We start from the raw sequence: 25554 nt of genomic DNA, 5'->3' as shown, positions 1-25554 counted from the left end.
GGATGAGTAGCTTGTATGAGGTATGCTACATAAATGTTCACTTTCACTCTGTTTCTGAAAAAAATCTGAAGAGAGATATAAATAAATTGAGCCCATTGAGCCATTTGGTTGAGATCTCTAAGGACAAATTCAAAAGTTTTTTCTGACTTTTGTAGGGCAGAGGCAGGGGATGCTGCTGCTTTCTTACCTTTAAATTGAAGTAGCTAACCCCGAAACAACTACACATGTAAGTGACCTTACTCTAATCGTACTCCTGTTACTAGACTTTTGTTTTTTTTAAATTTTGTAACAGGAACTGGTTTCACAATATTGGTGTAATGGAAGAAACTTCAGGCCACTGCTCTGCTGAATCAGTAAGGCTGCAAACCCTTTAGAATTTTGTATATTTATCCTCGAATGTGGCCTAAAACATCATCATATCATCCCATTTCTACACAAGTCCTAAAAGATGATAGAGAGAACCAAATTAAAGAAATGAGACACAAATATTACACTTGGTCACCTATTTATTGAGGAAAATAACTCAACAGCTGTGAATGGCAAAAGACTGAACCTCTCAGGTTGGCATCTAGTTTGAAGGTGAAATTGGAGTCGGGTGTTTTCAATCGATGGGATGATAATCAAGTGTAAGTAGGTGCCAGTTTTATTTAAAGAACAGTAAACTGCACAAATTTGAACTTCACATACTTTTGTGGGAGTATATCATGACACCAACAAGGGACATTTCTAAGGACCTCAGAGAAGGAGCTGTTGATGCTCATCAGGCTGAAGAATGTTACAAAACCACCTTTAAAGAGTTTGGACTCCAACAATCAATAGTCAGAGAGTAAAAACGATCCTGTGCATACAAATGGGGGAACTTGTAACTTTTCCCAGGAATGATCAGACCTCTCGCTTTGGCTTCATGTTAATTCATAAGACCATCATCAAGAGAACACTGCACAACAATGCTGTGCTCAGCAGGGCTGCAACAAGAAAGCCACTGCTCTCCATAGAGAACATTGCTGTCTCATCTGTAGTTGACTGAAAATCACATGGAGAAGCCAGAATGCTATTGGTAGATAGCTTTATAAAGAGATGACACCAAAACAGAATTTTTTAGTTTAAATGAGAAGCATTATGTTTAAAGAAAAGACAAACACTGTATTCCAGTATAAGAACCTGAACCCATCTGTGTAACATGGTGGTGGTAGTATCATGGTTTGGGCCTGTTTTGACAGAATAAAAAAGTCTGACTTAAATTATTAAACAATTATGTATTTATTATTAAACCTGTGAATTCTAAAGGAAAATGTCAGGATGTCTGTGAATCGTATCTCGAGATCGAGGGTCGGTCATGCAGCAGGACAAGAACTCCAGGCACACACGCTTCTCTACTCAAGAATAAAGTTAATGTTTTGGAATGGCCAAGTCAAAGTCTTGACTTTAATCCAACAGAAATGTTGTGGAAGGAGCTGAAGCGAGAAGTTCATGTGAGGAAACCCACCATAAACCCAGAGATGAAGGTTTATTGTACAGAAGGATGGACTAAAACTCCTCAAAGCTCCTCCTTGTAATGTTTGCTGCACAACAGAGTCACACCAGATACTGACAGCAACGCTGCACATACTTTTGTGATTAACAGATATGAACTATTGAATTGTTTTCCTTGGTATATAAGTGACCAAGCATAATGTTTTATCTCATTTTTTCTCTTGCATTTTCTCTCTTTTAGAACTTGAATAAATCTCATGATGTTTGAGCTCATATTTCTGCAGAAAATTTTCAAGGTTCACAAACTATAAAACACCACTTTAAACTTTAGTACAGAATGCAAAAAGAGTACATTTTTCTTACTAAACAAACAGTGTTAGTAGTTACATTACATAACAAAGAGTTTGTAGCCTTGCCAGCAATGCTGTGATTCTGAAATTTAAGCATTTGAGCTAAATGCTAGCAATAACAAGATTAGCAGTTATATTTCGTGTGGTAGTAAGCTAACATTACTACTGAGGGTGATGGAAATGTCATTAGTTTTGAAGGTGTTTGATCAGACTTATACACAAAATCTTAACTTTCCAATAATCCAAAATTTGAGCAAATGTTGCTTTTTTGTCAATCTGAACCAAAATTGTGTTCCAAGCCACGATGCTAAGAGAAACATCAGGGAATCAAAGTCATTGCAATTCATCCACTGGAACCAATGAAAACTGGCCAAAGAGAATACATATGGTCATTTCTATCCACGACTCCAAATATTAGGAGTTGGTACACTGAAACAAACAGCGAGTAGCACCACTGTCACAATTTGGGTGCCATTAAACCATTACAGAGAACCTAAATGGTGAAAATGGATGTTGCAAACATGATGGCATTTCTGGGTGTTTCATGTATTATTTTGAGCAGTTTGCCCCACATACATTATCGGCTGCTGCTTTCCTGACCCTTAATCCCAATGTCCATATGATTAGGCCTTCATTCTAGATTCATTGCTGACTGGGTCATGTTTTCTTATTTCAGTGAACTTCAGTCCACAGGTGGAGCTTCCCAGTATGAACACTTTATGCACTTCCCGTGTATATGACTCTATTTAGGTTTCCCTGACATGAAGACCATTGCAAAATTTGTTAAGTAGGGAGATTAACTAGAAGGTGCTTCTTAAACCAGCTAAAATGCTTCCTTTACTGGAACATTTGTGAGATGACAACACTGTTCAATCACTGATCCAATAACCACGTACACTGTTCCAGGGTTCTGTTTTAGTTGTGCAGTGTGACGCCAACGAAATGCCAATGATAGCATGACTTATTCGTGGCATTAAGCCATTTACAGACATAGAATAATACAAGTAATGACACTGATATCAGTCAGCAGTGTGGTGATCAAACGTTACGTCGTTTATTCCAATATCCTGCTATGTCGGAAAAAATTTGAACAGAGCACTACATCTGAAGAGTATTAAAAAGAGAGGGAACTGTTGCTGACTTATAGTACCCTCAACTGCTCCTAGTCACACTATCGGAGGGAAGCAAGAGATGGTTATCAGGTTGGATGTAGGCGGCGTGTTTTAACCATCTCCTGACAGGCACAGAGCTGTGAAGTGACTGCTCCAATCACAGAGCAGAGCCCAGCAGCTCTGTTGAAAGGCAGGAATGCATCTCTCCAATGTGCTGTAAGCTACAGCTGAACATGTCATTGCAAAAAAATGATAACGAATCATTTGCCAGGCAACACAGCAGGCTGTCATCCCAACACAGATACTACACAGATATTACTGATTAGTTCCCATCTTAAACAAAGGCTGCACCTTCAAAAACGTCAACATATTATAAAGCCTCAGAATGGAACTAAGGGCTCTTCTGTGATGATTTGCAATGACGAACCAGGGAAACCAGCTGCTAGTTGAGCAAGATTTCATCAGGGTGCCCTTATTGAATGAACAGTTTTGCAGCCCTTTGAACTTTTTCACCATATCTCTGAAATGAGAGGCTGTAGATAGAAGTCCTGCTGCCTGGAAGATGACTATCAACCAGACAAAGAAAGGACTCCATATGTCCAACAAGCAGTTGGGCATAACAAATAATGAAAGAAACAGACACAGGAGCTCTTTTATATTTGCGCTGAAGCCTTTATAAAGTCAGCACAGGTGACCTGATGTGGTGAGCTGAGCAACACTACAACGAATTTTATGGGTGGGTGAAAAGACAACAAGAAGACAAATGGAACAAAAAAATGCAGCACTCAGCCACAGAGCAAAGTGCTGGGCAGTGTAAAATGTGTACATACTAGAGTTATGTTGTAGTTCATCTTCAAATAAGGTAAATGTTATTATTATAAGTATTTTGTGAATATTTGATAACCATGACCGTCAGACTAATGTCGGTGGAGCGGCACACTGAACTCCAGCACTGACCAGCAGACACTGCAGTACTTTACAGAACTTCAACTAACTCTGCACCGGCAAAGAAAATAACTGAAATCGTATTGTCTGAAAACTCCTGTACAGCATTTTGGATAGCAACAGCCTTTCGCTGTGCATAGATGATTGTGAGCATACAGCAACACAGCAGGGTCTGACCTGTAGTTCCTTGCTCTTCCTCTGCAGTCCGATGTTGAGGGCCTCCTCTGCTTCTAGCTTGGAGCTGGTACTGTTGATCTCCAGGTCTTTCCTTCAAAGAGAAAGAGAGTATGCAATCTACATTAATTGAACTGCTGAAAAAGACTAATCTGGTCATCTTATAAATGTAAATGAATCACATTAAAATCACTATAAAAGCCATTTTGACTCGAATGTTCTGTAAGGCAGAGGGGAAACTGAAATGGAAAAAGTTTAAAACCCCTAGGACTCTTTCTCAAGTTGGTCATCCAGTCACAGTGAGTAACGGAGCAAGTTCAGGACCAAGAACCCAACCGTCTTTCCAACAGAACTTTAGGTAAAGTCCTCCCATACAGTGAAGCAGCATCATGCTATGGGCATGGGGGCAGGAGACTGGTCACAACTGAAGGAAGCATGAATGTAGCAAAATACAAAGAGGTCCTTGAAGAAAACTTGTTTCAGAGTGCAGTGACCTGAAACTGGGACGAGTTGTTCACCTTTCACCACAACAACAACCAGAAGAACACAGCCAATAGAGCTCTGCAGTGGCTGGAGTACAAGTCAGTGACTGTCCTTGAGCGGCCCAATCAGAGCCCAATCCTAAACCACACAGAACATCTGTGGAGAGACATGAAGATGTTCACAGATGCTTCCCATCCAATCTGACAATCTGCCAGGAAGAAGGGGGTAAACTGCCCAAATTCAAGTGTGCAAAGCTTGTAAATATTTACTCAACATGATTCAGAGCTGTAACTGCTGCCAAAGGGACTTCAACAGACACTGACTTAGGGGTCTAAATACTTTTGTAAATGAGAGATGTCGGGTTCTGGTTTCTACTAAATTAGCAAAAAATTTGAAAAACATGCTGCAGCTGTGTCATCATGAGTTACTGAGTATAGACTGATGGAAAGTGTAAATTATATAAATTTCAAATTCACTTTGGAATAAAGTGTGCAAAGAAGAGGTCTGAAGAGGTCTGATTGCTCTTTGAATCCACTGCATGTAACATCTTCAGCTATAGAATACACAACATCACTGGCTTGATTGAAGTCATGGCTTTTTGTCATTCAAAGGAGTTCATTAAACAACTGTTTGTAGTGGCTATTAAGACATGACAGGGCTATTACAAGCCTCAATGCTTGTGTGGTATTCAGAAAATGATGCTTCAGAGGTCATGCTATCATCAACAACAAAGACAAAGTGTATTTGTCAGTCTGATGACATTCAGTTCAGACAGATGGACGTGATGAACCATCTGACCTTCTGGGGCAAACATGTAAAACAGCAGTCAGGTTCACAACGTTCATGTCTGAAAGGAGTTTGACATAAGCAAGACATGTTTTACTGTTTATATATGTATATGCTTGGACAACCTCTTTTTGATCGCAACAAATTGCCAATAAAGCCTTACCGAAATGAAAGCTGACGTCAAGTGAGTGGCAGATGGTAAGGACTGTTTGCAAACCACAGCAGCGTAGCAACAAGGTGAGTCACTCACCTTATTAATGTTCAAGAGGGTCATGATACTATTAAAGCCAAAGAGAACAAGTTTTAACTTTGTGAGGGAGACAATACCGTAGGCGTGTGCTGTATGTGTCTTTTCTGACAGCTGGCTCTTGTCTTCAGCTGCTTGTTGCTGCAAGGTAACGTACAGTGAATGATTCCATTTGCACTCACGTTATTGAGGGCAGATAGCAACATGTTGGGATGTAAGGGAATGCCTGGGGGTGAGAGAATAAGGGGGGAATGGTGGGGAGGGGGGGCAGCCATGCACCTCAAAGGGGAGATAACTGGACTGTGGAGCAGGTATAGTATAGTGTCCAAGATCTGCTGCCTCAGGACAGGAGCATCATATCAGAGAGTGGAAAAGTTTCTGAAGTTTCCATCAGGTTGTGTCTTTCCTGGGGATAGTAGATATGATCAGTTCAGTGGAACATCCATAGACATCTGTGGATACGACCTGTTGTCACTTGCACGTGTTCTAAGCGGAGAGTAATTCTCGCAAAAATCATTCACCATGTGTTTTCTGCTTTTTGTGGGACGATACAAGCGTTTATGAGGTACGTTTACAACCTTCATCATAGCTGGCATAAGTGCATGCTTTCTGAAAATGTTTGTGTTGATATTTTTCTTCATGAACACTGAGTAGAGGGTGTCGTTTAACCCTTTGTTTAACCACTTCAAGGCTGATTACTAGTTATAGAGAATTCCACAAAATGATAAAGAAGACTCCTATAATTGGCTCTATAAACTGGTCACAGCATGCTCACTTTTACAAAACCAACAAAAATCTATGGGAGGGCACAATTTAGAGTCTGTAGCCATGCTAGCACCGCTGTGAAACAGGACTTAGGCAGTGTTGCTTTAGGATCACACTTGATCAGCATGCTAACAATTTTGATAACTGTGATATCTTTTAAAGTTGTCAGAAGTGTTTTTCTTTTTGAAAATTCACAATAATTTCTCAGTAAACACATGTAGATATGTTCTGCACATCTACTGTCTTATCTTGCACACAGATGTCTCGTACAGTGACACACAATAAATCCCATTAGTCAGCACAGTAACCACGAGTCCCAGCCCCCTTATGGTGGATTTACAGATGAGGCATCCCCAATGTTTTTGTGAAATATTTCAGCTGATGTGGTTCTGATTCTGGCGAAACTTAAGACTATCCATCAGCTTTTGTAAAAGCAATGTATTTCATGAGAATCTTCCCAAGTTGGATATTTGTCGTGAAACACTATTTGTGCGTTTACAGCAGCAGGGTCGAGGCAGTTGAGATTCGGGAATCAGTCATATCCTCTCTTAGGAAGCTAACTGGACATATTTTGACTGCTTATCATTTTCATGGTCCGGTTCTGCTGTGAAATAATGTGGCACAAAAACTCTTGTCATGAGCAGCTTCGGATGCATCTTCACTTGCAAAGCTGGTATTACTAAAACCTTCCCATTTCAGAGAAATGTTGGTCTGCAATAAACCTGTAACCCAGGTGCTACCTCATTATCAGCATATATTTATTGAAAACTCTCAAGAGAAACCCTCTTGCCACTCCATGTGCTCTTTAGATGTAAACATGTGAATAACACCTCAAAAAAGTCTATCATATTTGACATGTTGGCACCTTAACGACAAACAGGTTGACAAACGGGAAAAAAAAAAAAATCGTTTACCCAGTTTACGTTATATAGTCCTGGGTAACTGTTCATCTAATACAATGAGGGCTAATGTGTACTATAGCTGTGTTTCAATTCAGGAGCTGCATCCTTTGAAGGAAGTTTGAAGACCCAATACATCACAGTGGCTTGACAAGGCTCCTTCAAATTTGGCCAACAAATACAGCTTTCTCTGGGATCCTTTGCAGCAAAGCCTATCCCAAGATTCATTGCATGATGATGACAAAAATATGGAAGACTCCCTAAAAGAAGCAGAGGGGTGCACTTTAAAATGTAACTGTCATGTTTCAACTCAGTCAAATAGCTAAAAAAGCATCTTTGCCACAGTGGTTGACTCCGATGCAAGAGCAGGAGCAACAAATAGGACGTCGTCTGTAGACCAGACTGTTTCATTTACCAAGGCTCAGTTCAGCCTTCGCAGTCGGCAAAGGTGTGGCCATTTGAAGGATGTGGCCCCTAAGTAGCATGATAATGTCTGCTAATTAGCACTTCCCACAAGTATTGCTGACACTGATGGGCTTTTGTCATAAATTAATGTATTAAGCAACAACAACAACATTTCGATAATAAGTTGTGTTAGCAAAAATTTTGACCTGCTGTCCATGCTAGAGGTGAAGTCAGGGGATCCCCACCATCATACCATGGCTACCATGATGTGCAATATTTTTCTGTATAAAAAACTTATCTGATTTTTTATACTTAAATCTCTTCTATTTTTTCATTTTTTTGCTCTTTATTTTGTACTTTATTATGTATGGCACTGAAGGAGCTGCTCTTAATCTCATTGTACTTGTGTATAGTGACAATAAAGGCATTCTATCTATCATTAGGATTTATCCACTGGGGATTATGAAAGTCTGTACAAAGACTCATGGCAGTCCGTTCAGGAATTATGAAGGGATTTACTAAACCCTCACAATGTCAGCCTCGTGGTGGAAAAACAATCAGCAGTCAGTTCAGGACTGATCCTGCCTGGATCGTGATGGTCTGGACAAAATTGAATGTTAATCTATCTAAAGGTTGTTGAGTTCACTAAAAGTAACGCAACAGGAAAAGTCAGGATCACTAGAGCCAGTTGGGCTGATCATCTGGGGACCATGAAACTCTGCACTCAGTCCTATAGGTGTTCTTTATATTTCATTTGGAGTTAAACTGTTGGACTCACCAATCCATCGACCCACATCCCTCCAGCAATGCTTCTAGACCAACTCCACAATTTAACTTGGCTTCACATTTTTGCTGCGTAGGCCCAAACAGTAGTTTGGCTGCACTGGAAGCTCTTTGCTTCCCCATTTTGTTGCGCAAGCTGATAATGACATTGGGATTTTTTTTCACACACTGGAAAATGTTTCAGAGCGTGTCTGTCACTGACCTTTTGATGAGGTCTTCCAGACCACTCCTCATCCTCTCCATCTCTCCCAGACTCTCCTGTGTTGATCTGCTGTCGCCCTCCAGCCTCCTCCGGCTCTTCTCCAGCTCACCACGCTGACGGCGCTCCTGCTCCAGCTGGTACTCCAACTGGGCATCGGCAAAGTCACAGGAAGGATAAGACATACAATAATTTGGTGAAAACTACAGTTCATCGTAGGGTTCAGCTCAACTGTGGTTTTGAAGGCTAAAAGTAGCATCTTTCTTTGACTATATTGCCAATAGTTAAATACTTTGTGCCAGTTATCAATATATTTTATATTGGCCATTTATTAGATTTGACCATTTTTATGCACAAAATTACATGTATTCAGTGTTTCCCCTGATCTGCCAAGCTCTACTGGCTTACAGGGTTACAATTAAGTCAAATAACCTTAAGTTTCCACTCCTCATATTACTGTCAAATAGTTGGTTTGTAACCTTAATATTACTACAGAATTTGATGTGTGCAGCATGTGTGCTTCTGTTGGATACAAACGTTCAACCAGTATGAGAACACTGACCTTTAATTAAAAGCCAGTTATAGTAGAGGCAGAAAGGTTTCTCTCTGATATATTGGAACATTTAATCAATTGCTTTTATATTGTTGAATCGATAGGGTAAAAGCTGCAATGTTAATTATTATCTTATTGTCTCTGTGGTGTCAAGCAGGATCAACTGAACAAAATGCTACAGAGTGTAAATAAAGTGACATTACATATGTTATCATGAGTATTTTAATATCTGAATGTGTGCCTTAAAGCTGTACGAATCAGCATTTTTGTATATAACTTCAACTGTGGAGATCTTTTCGGCATTACTTTAGTGTCTTTGGCGTCATGGTTTTGCTGTTACCACCCACAGCTTTTCTATTTTGGTTCAGTCTCTCTGCTCCCATCAGCAGTAATTCCAGCGACAGACAGCTGTTTTTAGTAAAAAATAAATAAAAATCTGTTGATGGTACAAAACTGAGCTAAAAGTGAAGTTAACACCAAACTGACAGTTACATGTACATGTTACTGGGCAGCGTTACAACACCAGTGTGTGCTGACATGACTTGTTTGGTAATATGTTAGCTATATTCACTTAAAATGAGATGAAATGTCAGTATTGTGTTTACAGTCTGTTTCGGCTGCTCCCAATTGGCCAAAACATTTTTTAAGAAGGATGACTATGCAATTTGGAAAGTAGATATAAAACAGTCTACCTTTTACAAATGAAAAGTTTAGTTTGTTCTGGTATAATCAGTAGTACACAACAGTTAAACTTTAGTTCACCGACTTATGACATTCCTACTTGTGCTACAGAATGCATTAGCATGTCAAAAAAAAAATCAGTTCCATGACATAATCACCACTATAAACATACTGCATGTTAATTTAAATATCATTTAATACATGGTGGGAGCAACAAACTGAAAACTCGACAGTGACACGCAGCATCTTCACATTATGAAGGTAACCAGACGAACATACAGTTTCTGATTTAGACATCTAGCAAATCTGTTTTTTCCTCTACAAATGTATTAGAAGGAACACATAAGGGATCACCAAAGTAGACACAGTTCATCAAAGATGGAAACAAGGCTGAGAGCAGTTTGCCGGAACTAAAACAGGAAAGTTATGAGTTGCAAAACCAAAACAATGATCTTTTTGTGTTTGGTCATCTGTCCTTGTTCAGACACACCACGCTGCCTCCAGCTGATCATCTCTGTACCCCGTTAAAGACTATTTATGTCATAAATCCACCTTTACTACCTCAACTCTCAGTGTTCTGCTTCTGGATCCACAACAAAAACTTCACAGAGGTAAAAGACACTATAACTCTTCATAAAGATGAAGGGAATTCTGGGTGACAAGTTGACAAAGTTGTACATTAGGGAGCTTCTTTTGCAGTACGTATAGTCATTTGATCTGTTGTCCACGTAAAACAACTTTAAAATAAAATTTAGGAAATGATGTGCAGCTTTAAGGGAAGTTAAATTGTTTGGGCCTGAGTAAGTGTAATACATGGTTTCCACACTAATAATACCAAATAGTATCTCAGCTAACATAAAATAGAAGAAGGTATACAGTGTCTGGTTTGGTACGTACGTCCTCAGCTTGCATCTGCAGCTTGGTTTTCTCTTTGGTCAGCAGGTTCACTTTCTCCTCTTCACTCTGCAGGTCCTCAATGGCCTGCTGTAGGGATGAAACAAGATGTGTGAGTCTGGGCCGCACATGTGTCCCTGAATCTCAGATCCTCGATCGCATGGCCTCATATTCATCTGCCTGCCACATTGGCGCTTTGGAAAACTAGACGCTCTTTGGTTGCAAAGAAAATGTTCGAAGTTGTCTCGAGTTTGATCTGATAGATAGGAGATTTTCCTTTCCATCAACCGGGAACAAAAGCTACAAAACATCAAACTCTGTTTAAAGTCACCGAAACAGCTGGAGGTGCTCTCGGTGGGGGTTTTCACAGTTTCATTCCAGACTGAATCCATAATCTAAGACATGTTCAACAAACAGTGGGAAGATAATGAGGCCTGATGCTAATTTATCCCCACAGATTACACAATGAAGCAGACTGCTACTGCTGGCTAAAGCATCTGGGAGGAATTAGCGAACGGGGCCTCTTATAGCTGCCATAGAGTGTGATGAGGTTGTCAAAGGTTACAATTTCTTTAGATTTCAAAGCATCTGTTTTTTTAAAAGTCGAGAGCTCCGTGTGTCTTATGGGGAGCACATTTATCATGAGTGCCACTTTTGGCAGGTCCGCGGGCCATATGGTTCTGTTTTCCTAAAACTAATGTTTCATTCTTAGCAAAGCAGCAAGTGGAGTATCTGTGTATAAACTGAGAAACTGGATATGGTACTAATAAATAATCACAAATAGAGCCAGTGCTGTCTAAGTGTGTATGTAGTTGATGCTGTTTACACTGAGCCTGACATTAATCTGTATTATAACTGACTTTCTGGTGTACTGACTTTGAAACAAACAAGAAAACCACACGCTGAACTTAAATCTAGATCCTTGTACTTGATTTTTCACAGAGTTTTCAACCACATGTGACAGAGCTACTCTGTTGTCAGGGATATTTAAGCATGGAACGTAAAAACGATATACTCACGTTACAACACAACAATCTCTTTGACAACTGAGTAAAACATATGTGCCCAGGAGATTCTTTTACATCTTGTTTTAAGCAATGGACAGTTTACAATGTATACAGTTGAAACCAGAAGCTTACACACACTGTATAAAAAGACATTAAACCTTTTTTTTCTCGCTGTCTGACATTAAATCAGACTAAACTTTTCGTGTTTCAGGTCAGTTAAGATTACCAAAATTATTTATATTTGCTAAATCACAGAATAATGAGACAGATTACAGTTTGCAAATGCACACAGAGACAAAACCTTGATTACTGGAGACATGTCCTGTGGTCGGATGAAACTAAAATCAAACTGTTTGGCCATAATGACCATCGTTACATTTGGAGGAAAAAGGAGGAAGCTTGCAAGCCTGGGAACACCATCCCAACTGTGAAGTACGGGGGTGGCAGCATCATGTTGTGGGGGTGTTTTGCTACAGGAGGGACTGGCGCACTTCACAAAATAGATGGCATCAAGAGGAAAGAACAGTATGTGGAAATATTGAAGCAACATCTCAAGACATCAGCCAGGAAGTTAAAGCTTGGGTGAAATGGGTCTTCAAATGGACACTGACCCTAAACATACCGCCATATTAGCTACAAAGAGGCTTAAGGACAACAAAGTCAGTGTTTTGTGGGCAGAGCTGAAAAGGTGTGTGGAGCAACATCAGACTATTTTGAGAAGCTTGTGGAAGGAAACCCAAAACGCTTGACCCAAGTCATACAGTTTAAAGACAATGCTACCAAATACTAAGGAAATATATGTAAACTTCTGACTTTGAAGAAAGTAATAAAAAAATCTCTATATAAGTTTCTTAATATTCTGGCCTTTAGTAAATATAAATAATTTTGGTAATCCTAACTGACCTAAAACAGGAAAAGTTTAGTCTGATTCAATGCCAGATAGTGAGAAAAAAATAGGTTACTTGTCTTTTTACACAATGTGTGTAAACGTCTGGTTTCAACTGTATCTTGTTTCTTTATGCAAAATGCAGCCACAAAAAACCTTCATATAGGCATACATGTCTTTTTGTTAGTTATATATGTGCACACAGACATGACTTGCTGGATTCACTCACGATGCTCCCTTAAACTCCAACAGATGTACACAGACTATTCATGTCAATGTTTATGGGACTGTTGTGACCATAAATTGTAAATTAAAATAGCAACATGACAGCTCCCCAGAAGTAAAGCCAACATATCTGGATCACCCGCTGTTTGCTATTTGCAGAAAAGGTCATAAACCCTGCTCTCTCTATCTGAGTTCATAGGGCATGAGCCAAACAAAAGATAATCAAATTCCTCAAATAAACAATCTGTCATATAAAGTTAGTTTTTCTCATTAGTTTGTTTGTGATCAGTTGTGAGATGATATAAAAAGAGATCGATGTCGTCACAGTGGACAGCTGCTCTGAATACAGTAGTTATGGAGGCACCTGCAGACCTCTGCTTAGGAACCGTACATCTTGTTTTTTTACTGTGTAATTTGTCATTGTCTGTTTTAAACCACAAAATGAGTTGCTGCGGTAAACTGTACTAGTCTGAGTGATCAGGGGGATTTTTGTGTGTGTTTTTTTTTTTTGGTAAGTTAACCCTTTCCTCCCTAACAAGATCCTTAACTAAGCTCAGGCTGTGTGTATTATTAGCAAACCACGTTTTTACTGTGACACAACCAATGAAGAGGCCTCCTCATACTAGCTACTCAGTGGATGCAGCATTGTTCTTCATTTCTGCTGCATTAAATTTGGTAGAGATGCAGCTGAGACGTTGTCAGTGTTCTCTCTAATTCCCAGTTTTGATTGTATGGTGGTTAAAAATCTCACTCTGACCTGATGAGGGAGACATGAAGACTTCTTGTTTTCCAAAATTCTCTCATCTAATCTCTTATTAGAACATTGCTAATGTTGGTCTTACCGTGTTGGAGCTCTTATTGACTAAATCTGGGGACGATTTTCAGGTTTAAATTTCAAAAACATAGCATAGGGCTTAAGTTTGTGTTTTGACGCTTAATGCTGATGTTACAGCGAGCAACCTGTGAACACAACCAGTCCATGCAAAACAGTAGATCAGGAGTTCCCAAACTTTTCAGCCCGCGACCCCCAAAATAACGGTGCCAGAGACTGGCGACCCCCACAATCCCGGCTGAAACATAAGAAAACAGGGACAGGAAACAGGAAGCATTATGGGTATTTTATAGTGAATTATATAGTGAATCAAATTAACCGTTGAGAATTTGGACACTAGTAGAAAATGGCAAACACACTATATAGTCCACTATTTCTGTAATGGGGAACAGTTTTCAACACAGCCTGAAAATCATCTAGCGACTCTACCTTGGTGGGGCCGCGACCCCCAGTTTGGGAACCCTTGCAGTAGATGATATGTAGCTACCTGACCAGACAACCAGAATCTACTAATAATGCTTTATCGATAGATGTGAGCATCCACAACAGTCCAAGACAGTCAAAATTGCAAAAGCTGGGCTAAATGAAGTCCAAGGGATGTGTGCTCACATTTGATCGGGTGGGATAAAGAACCCCAATACCACATCTTTACCACCTGGTCGCTACTGCTGATGTCCCTGGTATAAGATGGAAGCACCCATTTCTGTGATACTTGGGAGGACAATGGGAGGAAGTGGTGATATGTTGTCTGTCCGTATATGCAGACTATGGTGGTTGTCCATGACAACACAATATACTATGATATCTCATTTGTTATCTTACATGCTTTGCAAGAAAAGAAGTTTGGATTAATCAAATTTAAAGTGTCCTGTGGAGTTTTTGCATACAAATACAAGCAGACTGAAGTGTGACAAACAGTGGATCACTGTTTTTGGTATTATGTGCTATGGCTACCATGATTTTTCCACGTAAGCATCTTGGATGCTGCGTCAATATTTTAGATGTGTTTTTAAATTTTTTTTAAAATGCTTCGATTTGTTGTAAGAAATGTTGTTCTTCCATTTCACTATGTAATCACTGCCTCTAACATCAGTCCTTCTTTTATTCAGTCATTGGTCGAATGCACAGTTTTTAAGAAAGGGTGGCGACAGCAGTGACTGAATCAGTACCATGTAAATGTTCCTGAAGACCCAAGGCTTCAAAAGTAAAAGACACACTAGATTTATCACAGAACAAACAGGTGATTTTTTTACACTGTGCAAAGTTTTAAATCCATACAACAGCAGCATAGCACAATGCAAGAGCCCCTGAAAAGAAAACACACAATGCTAGAGGATACACTGCAGAAACCGATGAAACCACCAGCGTTGTCTGTTCACTAGCAGGGAGCTGTTAAATAGCCAAGAACTCAAAAATAAAAAAAGAATCCAAATGAAATTTTATTTATTGGTAGCAAATGAATTGTAAAATGGTATGACAGTCGATCAGTACATTGATTTTCAAGTCTTCCCAAAGATGTAAACAATGTGCAATTAAAATGTCTTCAAAATCATCTTTGAAAATGTTTAATGAGGAAGAAAATACATCTAATGCATATGTTAGACATAAAGGATAGATGCAATGTGTTTTGCTGAATATGACCAAGACGTAACCATAAATGTGGGTCTTCATAAGGAAATAGATCCAATCAGTCAGTCTGTAAAGACAGTTGCATGGTGCCTTTTATTGCCCTGGAGGAGGTTTGTCAAGTCTGGAAAACTAACCCCAGTGAAAGGTCAGTGTGATAGCCTGAGGGCTGAGGCACCCGTCATTAACCTCACTGTGTCCACTTTGTTCTCCAGCTTTCTCACGTCATACATATCTTCTCCCTGCTGTCAGTGCTTCTAAAGAAATAAAAAGTCTCCATAAACCAGTCTTATCTGAGCTTGGGATTGGACATATTGGACACATTTCTGGCCAGTATTACTTAAATTAAATTCATGTAGTTGAAAGAAAGCCATGGAGTCATTATCAGACAAACGATGCTATTGGTTGCATTATAGGAATTGTATGATCCAGAGTTTGGAGTTTGACCTGAACTAGAAACAAGCTGGGATATCTTGCACCCTGCTGCTTTAAACTTTGACTATTTCATGCAAGTGCAATAATACACTCATGGAGTTATTCTGCAGACTGTATATCTGTATCGTTGCACTGACCTGGCTGAGCTCCACCAGATGTTCTTTCTCCTTCTGGAGCTTCTGCACCGCCTCGTCCTTCTGAAAAAGCTGCTCCGACAGTCTCCTCACCTCGTTGTGTGACGACTACAAAGAGACAAAACCCTTTAGATAATATGATATTTGATCTGAAATCACAAAAAAAAGTATTTAAAAAAAAGATCATTCTAAGTAACAGTCCTGTGCACATACAAGACTTCGCTCTAATGTTGGTCTGCTAAAACCCTTCTCTCAGTGGTTATTGATGTTTTCCTCTTCGGCACAAAGTCGTGACAGCTAGTGAATACAGCAGTTTCAGTCTGTAGACTCTGACTGCAGCCGCACTGTAAAAAACAATTATCTGGCTTCATGACTAAAACAGATGTCATTATTTTGTCCCTTTCTAATAGACATCAAAGCCTTTTCTTTGCATGTAAAGTCCTGGCTCCTATTAAACACACAAGAACCTAATGAGACAAATGTGATACTTAAGTTAAGACTTCGTGAACGTGAGGCAGGAGACGGAGATAAACGGTGTTTTATGATGAATTTTAGAACAGACAGATGAGTCAAATATTTCGCCCCTTTGGATCAAACGCATCATGTCCAGCTAAACTGACTGTTTTGACAGCATTCCACAAACATCACAAACGATCACGTCACTCCTTTTTTCAAATCCTTGTGTCAACTTTGCTGATCAAACCGGTCTGTTCTTATTGCTTCCACTGTCCTCTCTTTACTGTATCTCCACCATGTGGGAGACCATTTAGCCAGAAAGCCTTCATATAACCAGAGGATCAAGTTCTTAACATCGTGACCCAGATCAAATTGATCAGAGTAAATTTGCAGAGGCTAAGTCAACACCGCCCGGCTCCCCTGACAACTCCCGTTCCACCGTCACATATGGTGCTGTAAGTGCAGTACATTCTTGTGGCATTCCTGCACAAAGATAGCATCTTAATCCTTTAATACACCTCAGAGAGACAGATAAAGGGGTTTGTTGAGGGGGGCTGTAATGGAGATGTCAGAGCAGTGTCTGCTTGTTAGTGTCTGCACAGAGGAGACGGTGCTTCATCTCAGCGTGGAAAAACTCGTTGAAGCGGGAAGACACTTTAACTGTGAGCTACAATTTATAACACAGAAAAAGGTGAAACTGGGACAGACGATAGTATGATTCCCTGCTCTGTAATTTGTTACAAACTTGTTCAAACAAACATTCAGTGTCAGAGATAGAGCACAGTAAAAGAAAAAAGGTCACCACAAACAGAATAAATGGATACAATAAAAGGGTTGAAAACTGAGGCTGCTAATATGCTAGGCATATCTTTTTTTGGCTTTTGGGTGGCTGACTATAAGGAATTTCTATGTTGTTTATCTTGGCGCAGCTTTAAAAAGTTACCGTTCATCCATTTATTGATTGTTGACAAGCAGCTAATCAGAGCGCTCAGGGTGCTGAATGTAAGTGTGTGTATCATCAGCATAAAAAATTACAATGTAGCTATAGGGCTGGGACTTTAACGCATTAATTATGATTAATTCATTACAGGGGAAAAAACTTGTTAAAAAAAATGAATCATTTATTCTGGAAACTTTCTCAGTTCCCTAATTTCTGGCACACTGGTAACACTGATGCACACACTCCAGCCAGTAGGTGGCGCTAATGCACCTAAAGTTTGTTTGCCAGTCACGAAGAAGATGTACAGGACACTTTGAGTGACGTCAGCGCACGAGAAAGTTTGGTGAGCAGTGATGAAGACGAGACTGCGTTGCTTGGCTTGTCAGGCGGAAAGCTGTTTTTCTTATCGAGGGCTAATGCTATGTCTCCACAGGGGCCATTTTGCCAAAATTTACCAAAATTTGCCAAATTTGCATTAAGTTGAAGTCAAGTCTACTTTATGCAAATGGTGGCAACAATAATGCCTCGTCACTCAAAACTCCCTGCAATGCTCCAGAACACGACAATAAGATAAAAAAGTCTTAAAATGTTGAATATAATCGCTATTATTGCACTTTCAGTTTGCACTAATCTGTGAATGTAGTAGGCAGATGAAAAATGCATCGCTAAACCTAGATGAAAAAGAAACCTGCTTGTTGTTTAAGTTCACGTATGTCTACTCATAGATTCAGTCGTCAACCAACATTTATTTTAATTAAAAACCTTTTCTTATTGTATCAAATATTTGATTAAAAAAAGGGATTAGTCATGATTAATTAATTAAAAAGCCTCTAATTAATTACATTTTTTCTTTTAATTGCGTCTCACCACTAATTTTAACCTTTGATGATTAAACCTGATCAAAGCAAATGTAAGGAAAGAAGTGGGAAGCTCAAGCATCCACTTTGCGCAAAGCCACAAAACACAACATCAGTAATAATACAACAAATATAAATTGTTCTGTTTTTCTTCATAGTTTGGCCTGAATGATGTTTTCTGTTACATAATGTTGTATTTGCATCTAAAGCTCAAAGATCTTTGTACATGACTGCCTTATTTTTGACTGATGTTCAATTCTTTGGTCAATTCAGATGTATTTTTTTAGGACAAAATTAACTAGAAATTAAAATATACATCAAATCATGCAAATTAGATAGACGCCCATCTGCCACAGTATAAAAACCACTGGCAAATGAAGTGACTTACATTGATCATCTTGTTATGATACAATGTTCTACTGGGAAACCTTGCATTCACGTGGATGTTACTCTGACGTATACCACCAACATAACATCAGAAGAACTCCCAGACCCCAGCAGCCTCCCCCAGCAGCACAATAAGCCCCATCACCCCTCAAAAAGCTGCACTGGAACGACTCAAGGAACACAACAAAGAGGCAAACACTCCAGATACCAAATCCAGTGAAGCATTCACAGTATCACAAAACTTCAATTTGGATCCTATTGTGGCTTTTGAGTTTTAATTAAGAAATGTAGTAAATGGAGACAGATACTGACATGACTGTCATTATCAACTTCTTTTAACACAACCCATTCACATAACCACACAGTTCCTTGATATCTTGTCACTGCAAGTCTGCATCAAAGTTTGGAGAATTCCCCGCTGAGGCGGAGGTTTGTTTTCTGTTCCGTTTGTTTGTCTGTTTGTGTCTAAGCAGGATTACACTAAAACTACCTGCTGCGGATGTTTCTTTAGAGCTGCATACTTGCCCAACAACCTTTACCAGCCAGGCGAGGCAGCCTGTATGTAGCCTGTGAGCAAAAGTTAAAGGGAAAGCCTCCATTATGAAACTCATTGTTTTGAGCTCCCTGTAGCAGCTGGAGCTCACATGTCACACTTCTAGCAAATTTGTTTATCTTGTCAGTACTTTCCAGTAAAATCAGAAAGAAGACAGGGGTACTGTATGTGTGTGTGTTGGTCTTTCACGTTACTTTGTGATTCAGATCGTGGTTCGTGATTCTACTCCTCATGATCGTCCAGACCTTTTGGCCAGATCGGACATCCCTACCTGTTAGTAAGCTAAAAAATAAAAATGGTGGAGGACACCAGAGAGTAAAGCTGTGTGGAGACACTGTAGCGTCTGAGAAAATGTTTGTGGAAGTACTGTGGGTTCTTCACTGGATTCATTCAATACTGGACTCATGTGCAATATTGGAACCCATCCAATTTATGTGCAATACTTAAATATAAATGTAATGCCACTGTTTTTGTAGTATATCCTATCTTCACTTAAAGTGTACATTTTTATTTATTTACCTGTAATGTCTCTTCCTGTTCACAGATCACATGTTATATGTACAATATGACTGAAGCTGTTTTTATGTCTTTATATAGCGCTTCTTGTCTAACTTTTTGTGAGTGCTATAGTTACCAAGACAAAATCCTTGTGTGTGCGAACTCACTTGGCAATAAAGCTGATTCTGATTGCAGAATTGCAAACAAAAATAATGCGCATCATGCTTTTTAAAGCAATTTATTAAATAAATAAATTACAGGTTAGCTTAAATTCATTGGTACTTTTTGGAAAATTGTCAACTGTAGCATCCCTGTTTAGAATAGCTCTACTTTCATGGTTAAAATATCAAAATCAAGATCACCTTGCAACATTAATTTATAGCCTTTAAATTACGTAATGACATAATGCAGAAAAGTCATCGTTGCATCCCACAATGATCTACCTGTTTGTCGTTCTCAGCCGCCGTCAGGGCGCCCTCCAGGTCGTCCAGGTCTCGTCGGAGGCTGCCGCACTCGGCCTCCAGCCTGTCCCTGTGGAGGGCCAACTGGGCTGAGCAGACCTCCTCCTCCTCCAGCCGGTCTGAGAGGCCTGACAGCTGCCGCTCCAGCTCACGCCGGGCCTTCTCCAGTTGGGCGCAGCGCTGCTCGGACGCCTGGGCACTCTCCTGCTCCTGGTGACACACAAAGAGAGTTCGATGTGGATTGTCAGCTTGATTTTTGTTTTTAGCCAAATTGTATTTTAATGCATTTGTACATTTATGTGTCACAGATTCAGGATTGACTGGAGTTAATTTGCATATATTTATATTTTATATTTACATATATTTTCTTTGTCCAGTTTTGCTTCTGTTTTTTTATACAACGTTATGCTGCACTGAGTCCTTAGACCCTTGCATGCAAACTTGCAGGTCTGATTTTAATTGCATTTCTCTCACAGCTTGCTTTTAAGCTTTTAAAAGCACTTGAATCTAAACAACAATCCCTGTTACAACAATCACATTTGAATGATTTAAATTTTGTTCACGCAATAACATCCAAACTGTTTCATTCTATTTTGAGATACTTTAAAGTGAACTGCAAATATACTGTAGCTTTGGAGTGGCAAAGTAGTGAAGTTGAGAAACCAGTGAGGCCAAGTGAGGTAAGAAAAATCTGATGCAAATTGTAAAAAGCTACGGGATTAAAGGTTAATGTGAAGGGATTAGCTCAGTAACAGAAGCTGACGCAAGCATCAAGACAATTAGTTCATGCAGAGAGAATCTTACCGCAGGTTACGGCACAAGATGAAACTTATCCTCCCTCAAGTCAGAAGAAACCTTCTCTTTGTTAGTTTGCACTTGCCTTAATATAATAGAGCTCAAAGGCTACACGGTGACGTGCCGCACTGACCAGATAAGCAAGTTCTACCAAGAGCCAGACCACTTAGTCAACTGCCGTCCATAACAGGAGTGAAGGGACCTGATTGTGAGAGCCTGCTCTGGTTCCTGTTACTTTTTGTTATGGGCCAGTCATCATGGGCAAGGCATTTGGAACGAGCTAATAGCATACCCAAATATCTGGGCATTTGTCAAATGATCAGCAACCACATTTCCATCTGCATTTATTTCCATAAAAGTACTTGGTTGGAGTTCTTTCCGTGCCTTTTTTTTTTTTAAAAACCTCCTCACATCATTTGGTTTCTTGTGCTAAGCTGTTTGCACCATTAACACTTTCACCTCGTCACTACTGAACAGCTGTTAGCAGCCATGAATGGAATACCAGTCCATTCAACACACACACCACATGTACACACCAATGTCCATGGATTAAACACTACAGCCGTTACAAACATACCGGCACAACAGAGGTGTGGATGCATTAATCTGGAATTAAGAAAAAAAATGTGTAAAAAAAACTGAAGAAAGTTTATTTCATTACTGTAAGAAGGTCAATGATATGTTGTTTTTTTTTTTTTATCAGACAGGCCAGTATCCCTTCATCAGTCTGCTCTATCATCTATGTTCTGCATGTGTGATTTGATTTTACTGATTTGTTAATCATTAAGTTTAATTGTGCAAAAGCCACTATTTTTCCAAAATTGAACAGTCAGTGTTTATCTACCCCATGTGGAGACATAACATGGATTTTACAGCCATGCATCCATGCAGCGGCCCCTTCAGGAGACAAGGAAAGTGCACGTTTTGAGTGTCTTGTCTATCCCATTCCGCAAAACTTGTGGTCGGGAGACTTTGCTGGGCATCAGGACAGTGAACGCCGCTGGAATTGCGGCGATCGGTTGTGATCTGGACATACTACACCAACACGGAGTCCGATCGGAGGCTACGCCGGCAGCTACCCGAGAGAGAAGGAAATGCAAACAGTACAAATGTAAACAAAGGAGGAGGAAGAGAACCGGGATCCATACTAAAGGCTAACCCCTCCAGACCAGCAGGACTCCTACTCTCTGTTGTCCGCCCCCTCGACAACAAGCTGGACGAGCTACATTTGCTGAGAGAAACCCACAGAGAGTGGAAAGACTGCTGTGTGTTTGCTTTAACAGAAACATGACTCCATGACACCACCCCAGACAGACAAACAGCTGTAGGGGACGACATTGTTCTGGGCGGACAGACAGACAGCTAGCTCTGGGCAGCATCTGCAGGGAAATAATCACTGTCATTAAAATAATTAATCCACTGCAAAAAACTAGCAACCCTGCCTTCAGCTGCGTGTCCACAGGGGCAATTTTACAACACGGTAACACGTTGCTTCTGAATATCGCCTGCTTGATAGTCGTGCACTAGTTGGCCACTAGGTGGTCACATGACAGCAGCTCTTCCAATCACCAGACGCCAGTCCTTTAGAAAACCAACATGGCGGCTTGGCAGCAAACTTTCACTTTTTTGACAAAAACCATTCAGCAAAAATTATTACTGAAAACATCTGAGGCAAGAAATAAGCTATGCAGTTGCTAAATCTGTCCTCATTTTGATTCAACAACGGTTAGTTTAGCCATTTTATGAGCATTACGCAAGGCGTCCAACCTCTGCTACCTGCTCCAAATTTACATAAAGTAGAAGTCAAGTCTACTTTATGCAAATGGGCACATGGGCAACGCTAGGCCTCATTGCTTGGAACACCCCGCGATGCTTTAGAACACTGTATGGAGTGTTTTACATACACAACGAATGGGAAGAGAGAAATTGATGGATCCTGTGGACATCCTGTGTGATCCAAATTCTTGGCAAACTTCAACTTTTCAGTGTGGTCGGTTGCTGTTCGGACGTTTCTGGTGTTGTTTCTCATCGTGAAGAAAATGGTATTACACAGACAGCGGAAAAAAAAGACAAAGCCGAATGAAATGAGCGTACATTTACCAGCATTCTACATCCATTGAGTTAACCACAACAGGAAAAATGCAGGTGTAAGTCGTGAAATAAGGGATGGCTGCATACCATTTAGCTGCTTCAGGTCAAGGTTCTGTCATATTCTCATGGCGTCTCAGAAGCAACTCTGCTCAGCTAAAAGTAAGGCCTGAGTTTATTTTGACAGAAGCTGCATCAAGCAGCAGATCGAGCTGGGCAAGAGGTCCAGAGCATCTGGTTAATTTTTAAAACAGACGCTCCTGATTGTATATCACTACATGAATGCTTTAACTGGTAACAGGCACTGTATGTTAAATATATAAACTAAATAACAAATAAAAAATTAACAGCTAAAACACAGCAACAAATGTTTAATCCATGTTGCTCATAAAGTCCTTTTACTGTAATTATAGTCAAAAATAAATCCTTGAACGATGGAACAAGTGTTGGCAGATACAAGGCCATGGGTCTGTGCCTGAGCTATAGTTAACATAAGGAACACCTGCTTTTTTTCCCCCCAACTTTGTCTGTCTTGCTGAGAACAGGGACTTCTGAGTTTTAACATTACCAGCATCGTGTAAACTCCACCATCAACCACACATGTTGTAAGTGTTACCCACAGCTGCTAATCTGTGCTCCAGTGTGGTGCTGTAGCTGTCCCAGTCCAGCTCGTCAGCTTCTGGTTCTGGTCCAGGATCTGCATGGTTCCCATTGGTCTCCTCAGCCTCATCAGAGAGGGAGTGGCAACGCCGACGGTGCCTCGCAGACATCATCTCGGTGACTCTTCCTTCAGGCTATGCACTGTTTCGTTTCGCAGACTTCACCTGTTTTGAAGTGTAGTAAATACAGTGTTTCCGCGCCTCTGCAACAAGGCTTAATCTTTTTCTCTTTCTTCGACTGCTATGCAGCTGTTCTGGTTGTTCCAGGTGGGTCTGACTGCAGTATTATTTCACTCCCTGCTGGGGCTCCGGTCTATTCTCTCCCAGCAAATCCTCTCTTTCATGACACACTTGCAGCTCACCTTTCTCTGCCTTCCTCACGCTACTCCCTTCTGCAAATCAAGACTGGTCCTTCCTTTTTTTTCTTCTTGCTCTTTCTCTCCCTCTCATTCAACCACTCATCTGCTTTTCTTTTCAGGCTGTGTGAGGAGTACGCTGCTGAAATCCAAACATTCCTCCATACGTGTGTCCAGCCGGAATGTAGCGTCTGCTTGATCCACAACCGACTCTTCTGTCTTCTCTTCCCACCACAGTCTCCTCCTCCAGAAACAGGTGGCTCTCCCCAGCTTCAGAGGGGGGATCCAAAGGTGTCCACAGGGACGGCGGTCGGTGTAGGATGTCAGGTCCAAAGAAAAGGCTGTAACGTTCTGCCACAGAAACGCAGCCCTCAGCTGTACCATCAAAGCCACAGCACAGAAAAGACAAGAAAGCAAGGGCAGGATTCCAGAGTCAAAATGTCTTTTCTTCTCCCAGTTATAATTGACATAAATGCGTTGTGCGCTCACGCCCACATGGTCCCCCATAATGCCACGGCATTCATCTCACCAAGAACAACAAGGCATATTGTGCTTTACAGTCAACTGTGGATGTTTTTCTTGTAAGAAGCCACCAAGACCCACAAAGACTAGACTAAGCATTATCTTATCTAGAGTAACCATCAATCAGGGTCACAAGATGGGATCATAATCCCAGTGGAAATGCCGCAGCTTCAGCAGAAATAACATTAGTGTAAAAAGTTCATTCACAACAGAGGGATTAACAAACTTGAGCTTTACAAATCAGAATATTTCACAAAGCCTTTCTGGAGCTTTTGACTATATCACATGGTCTTCAGTTTGTTCAGTTGCTAAAGGTGAGAATATTTTTTTTCCAAATCCAAGTTTCTCTTACCAGCAGTTTTGAACCACGTCTTATGGCTTTCATTATGGTTGGATGGGACATGATGTATGAGCCTAACTGTTTACTGATGAAGACCAGGAGATGTGGTTGAAAACTCCATGAAAATCTAGTGAGTGGGTCTTGAGTGAAATTTTTTTATCCAACCTCATAATTAGTTTGTAAAAGACTTTCAGTGAAAACGATGAAGTGAGACATTTCCATGACAACTGTGCGAATTTGATTTTCTCATGGATACTGTTGGATTTAGTTGAAAGCCCCTTCGTCATAGAGAAATAAGAATTGTAAACTGTAATTAGTAAATATATATGTATGCAACATGTAACGCAGTGTGAATAAATTCTGCAGTTATTAGACGTACAGAAGCGTCCTCTGTTCAGGTAAATGGGCCTACATGTATTTCTAGTGTACTGTTCCTCAACATGCTTTAACAATAGATACCTTTAAAATTGCCTTTTATTATGTGAGCATGTATGCATTTCACAGATTTGAGAACACGTGGAAGCCATCCATTTTATCATGAACTGCGAACTATTTGTGGCAACGACTACAACCCACATGCAACTGCAATAATGTGAAAATCCAAACTTATTTGTAGATGGACGCATCAGAGAACCACACAGCGTTGTAAACAAATTACACCCGAGACAAACGCCAGCCCATTCATTGTTCAAAAAGCTGACAGTTACAGTGAGTCTGACTGAAACCATAAACTGTGAAAGTGCAAACA

At 40.2% G+C, this 25554-nt stretch overlaps 1 protein-coding gene across 1 annotated transcript in view; it reads right to left on the bottom strand.

Annotated features, from left to right (window-relative positions):
* The window catches only part of LOC103368358 (myosin heavy chain, skeletal muscle), a 50306-nt gene extending 26590 nt beyond the window's left edge, over positions 1-23716 (bottom strand). The window contains exons 1-6 of the mRNA XM_008296699.1: positions 23550-23716; positions 20029-20256; positions 15898-16002; positions 10753-10839; positions 8625-8770; positions 4058-4148 (exon numbers count right to left, since the gene is read on the bottom strand). Of these exons, the coding sequence (XP_008294921.1) occupies positions 4058-4148; positions 8625-8770; positions 10753-10839; positions 15898-16002; positions 20029-20256; positions 23550-23702 (810 nt within the window). The 5' untranslated portion in view covers positions 23703-23716. The remainder of the gene's footprint in view (positions 1-4057; positions 4149-8624; positions 8771-10752; positions 10840-15897; positions 16003-20028; positions 20257-23549) is intronic.
* Positions 23717-25554: the final 1838 nt, after the last annotated feature.

Source organism: Stegastes partitus, unplaced genomic scaffold, assembly GCF_000690725.1.
Source record: "Stegastes partitus isolate 25-593 unplaced genomic scaffold, Stegastes_partitus-1.0.2 Scaffold1147, whole genome shotgun sequence".
In the NCBI taxonomy this organism is placed as follows: Eukaryota; Metazoa; Chordata; class Actinopteri; family Pomacentridae; genus Stegastes; species Stegastes partitus.
Note: the sequence above shows the minus strand (reverse complement) of the source record. Positions and strands in the feature narration are given on the sequence as shown.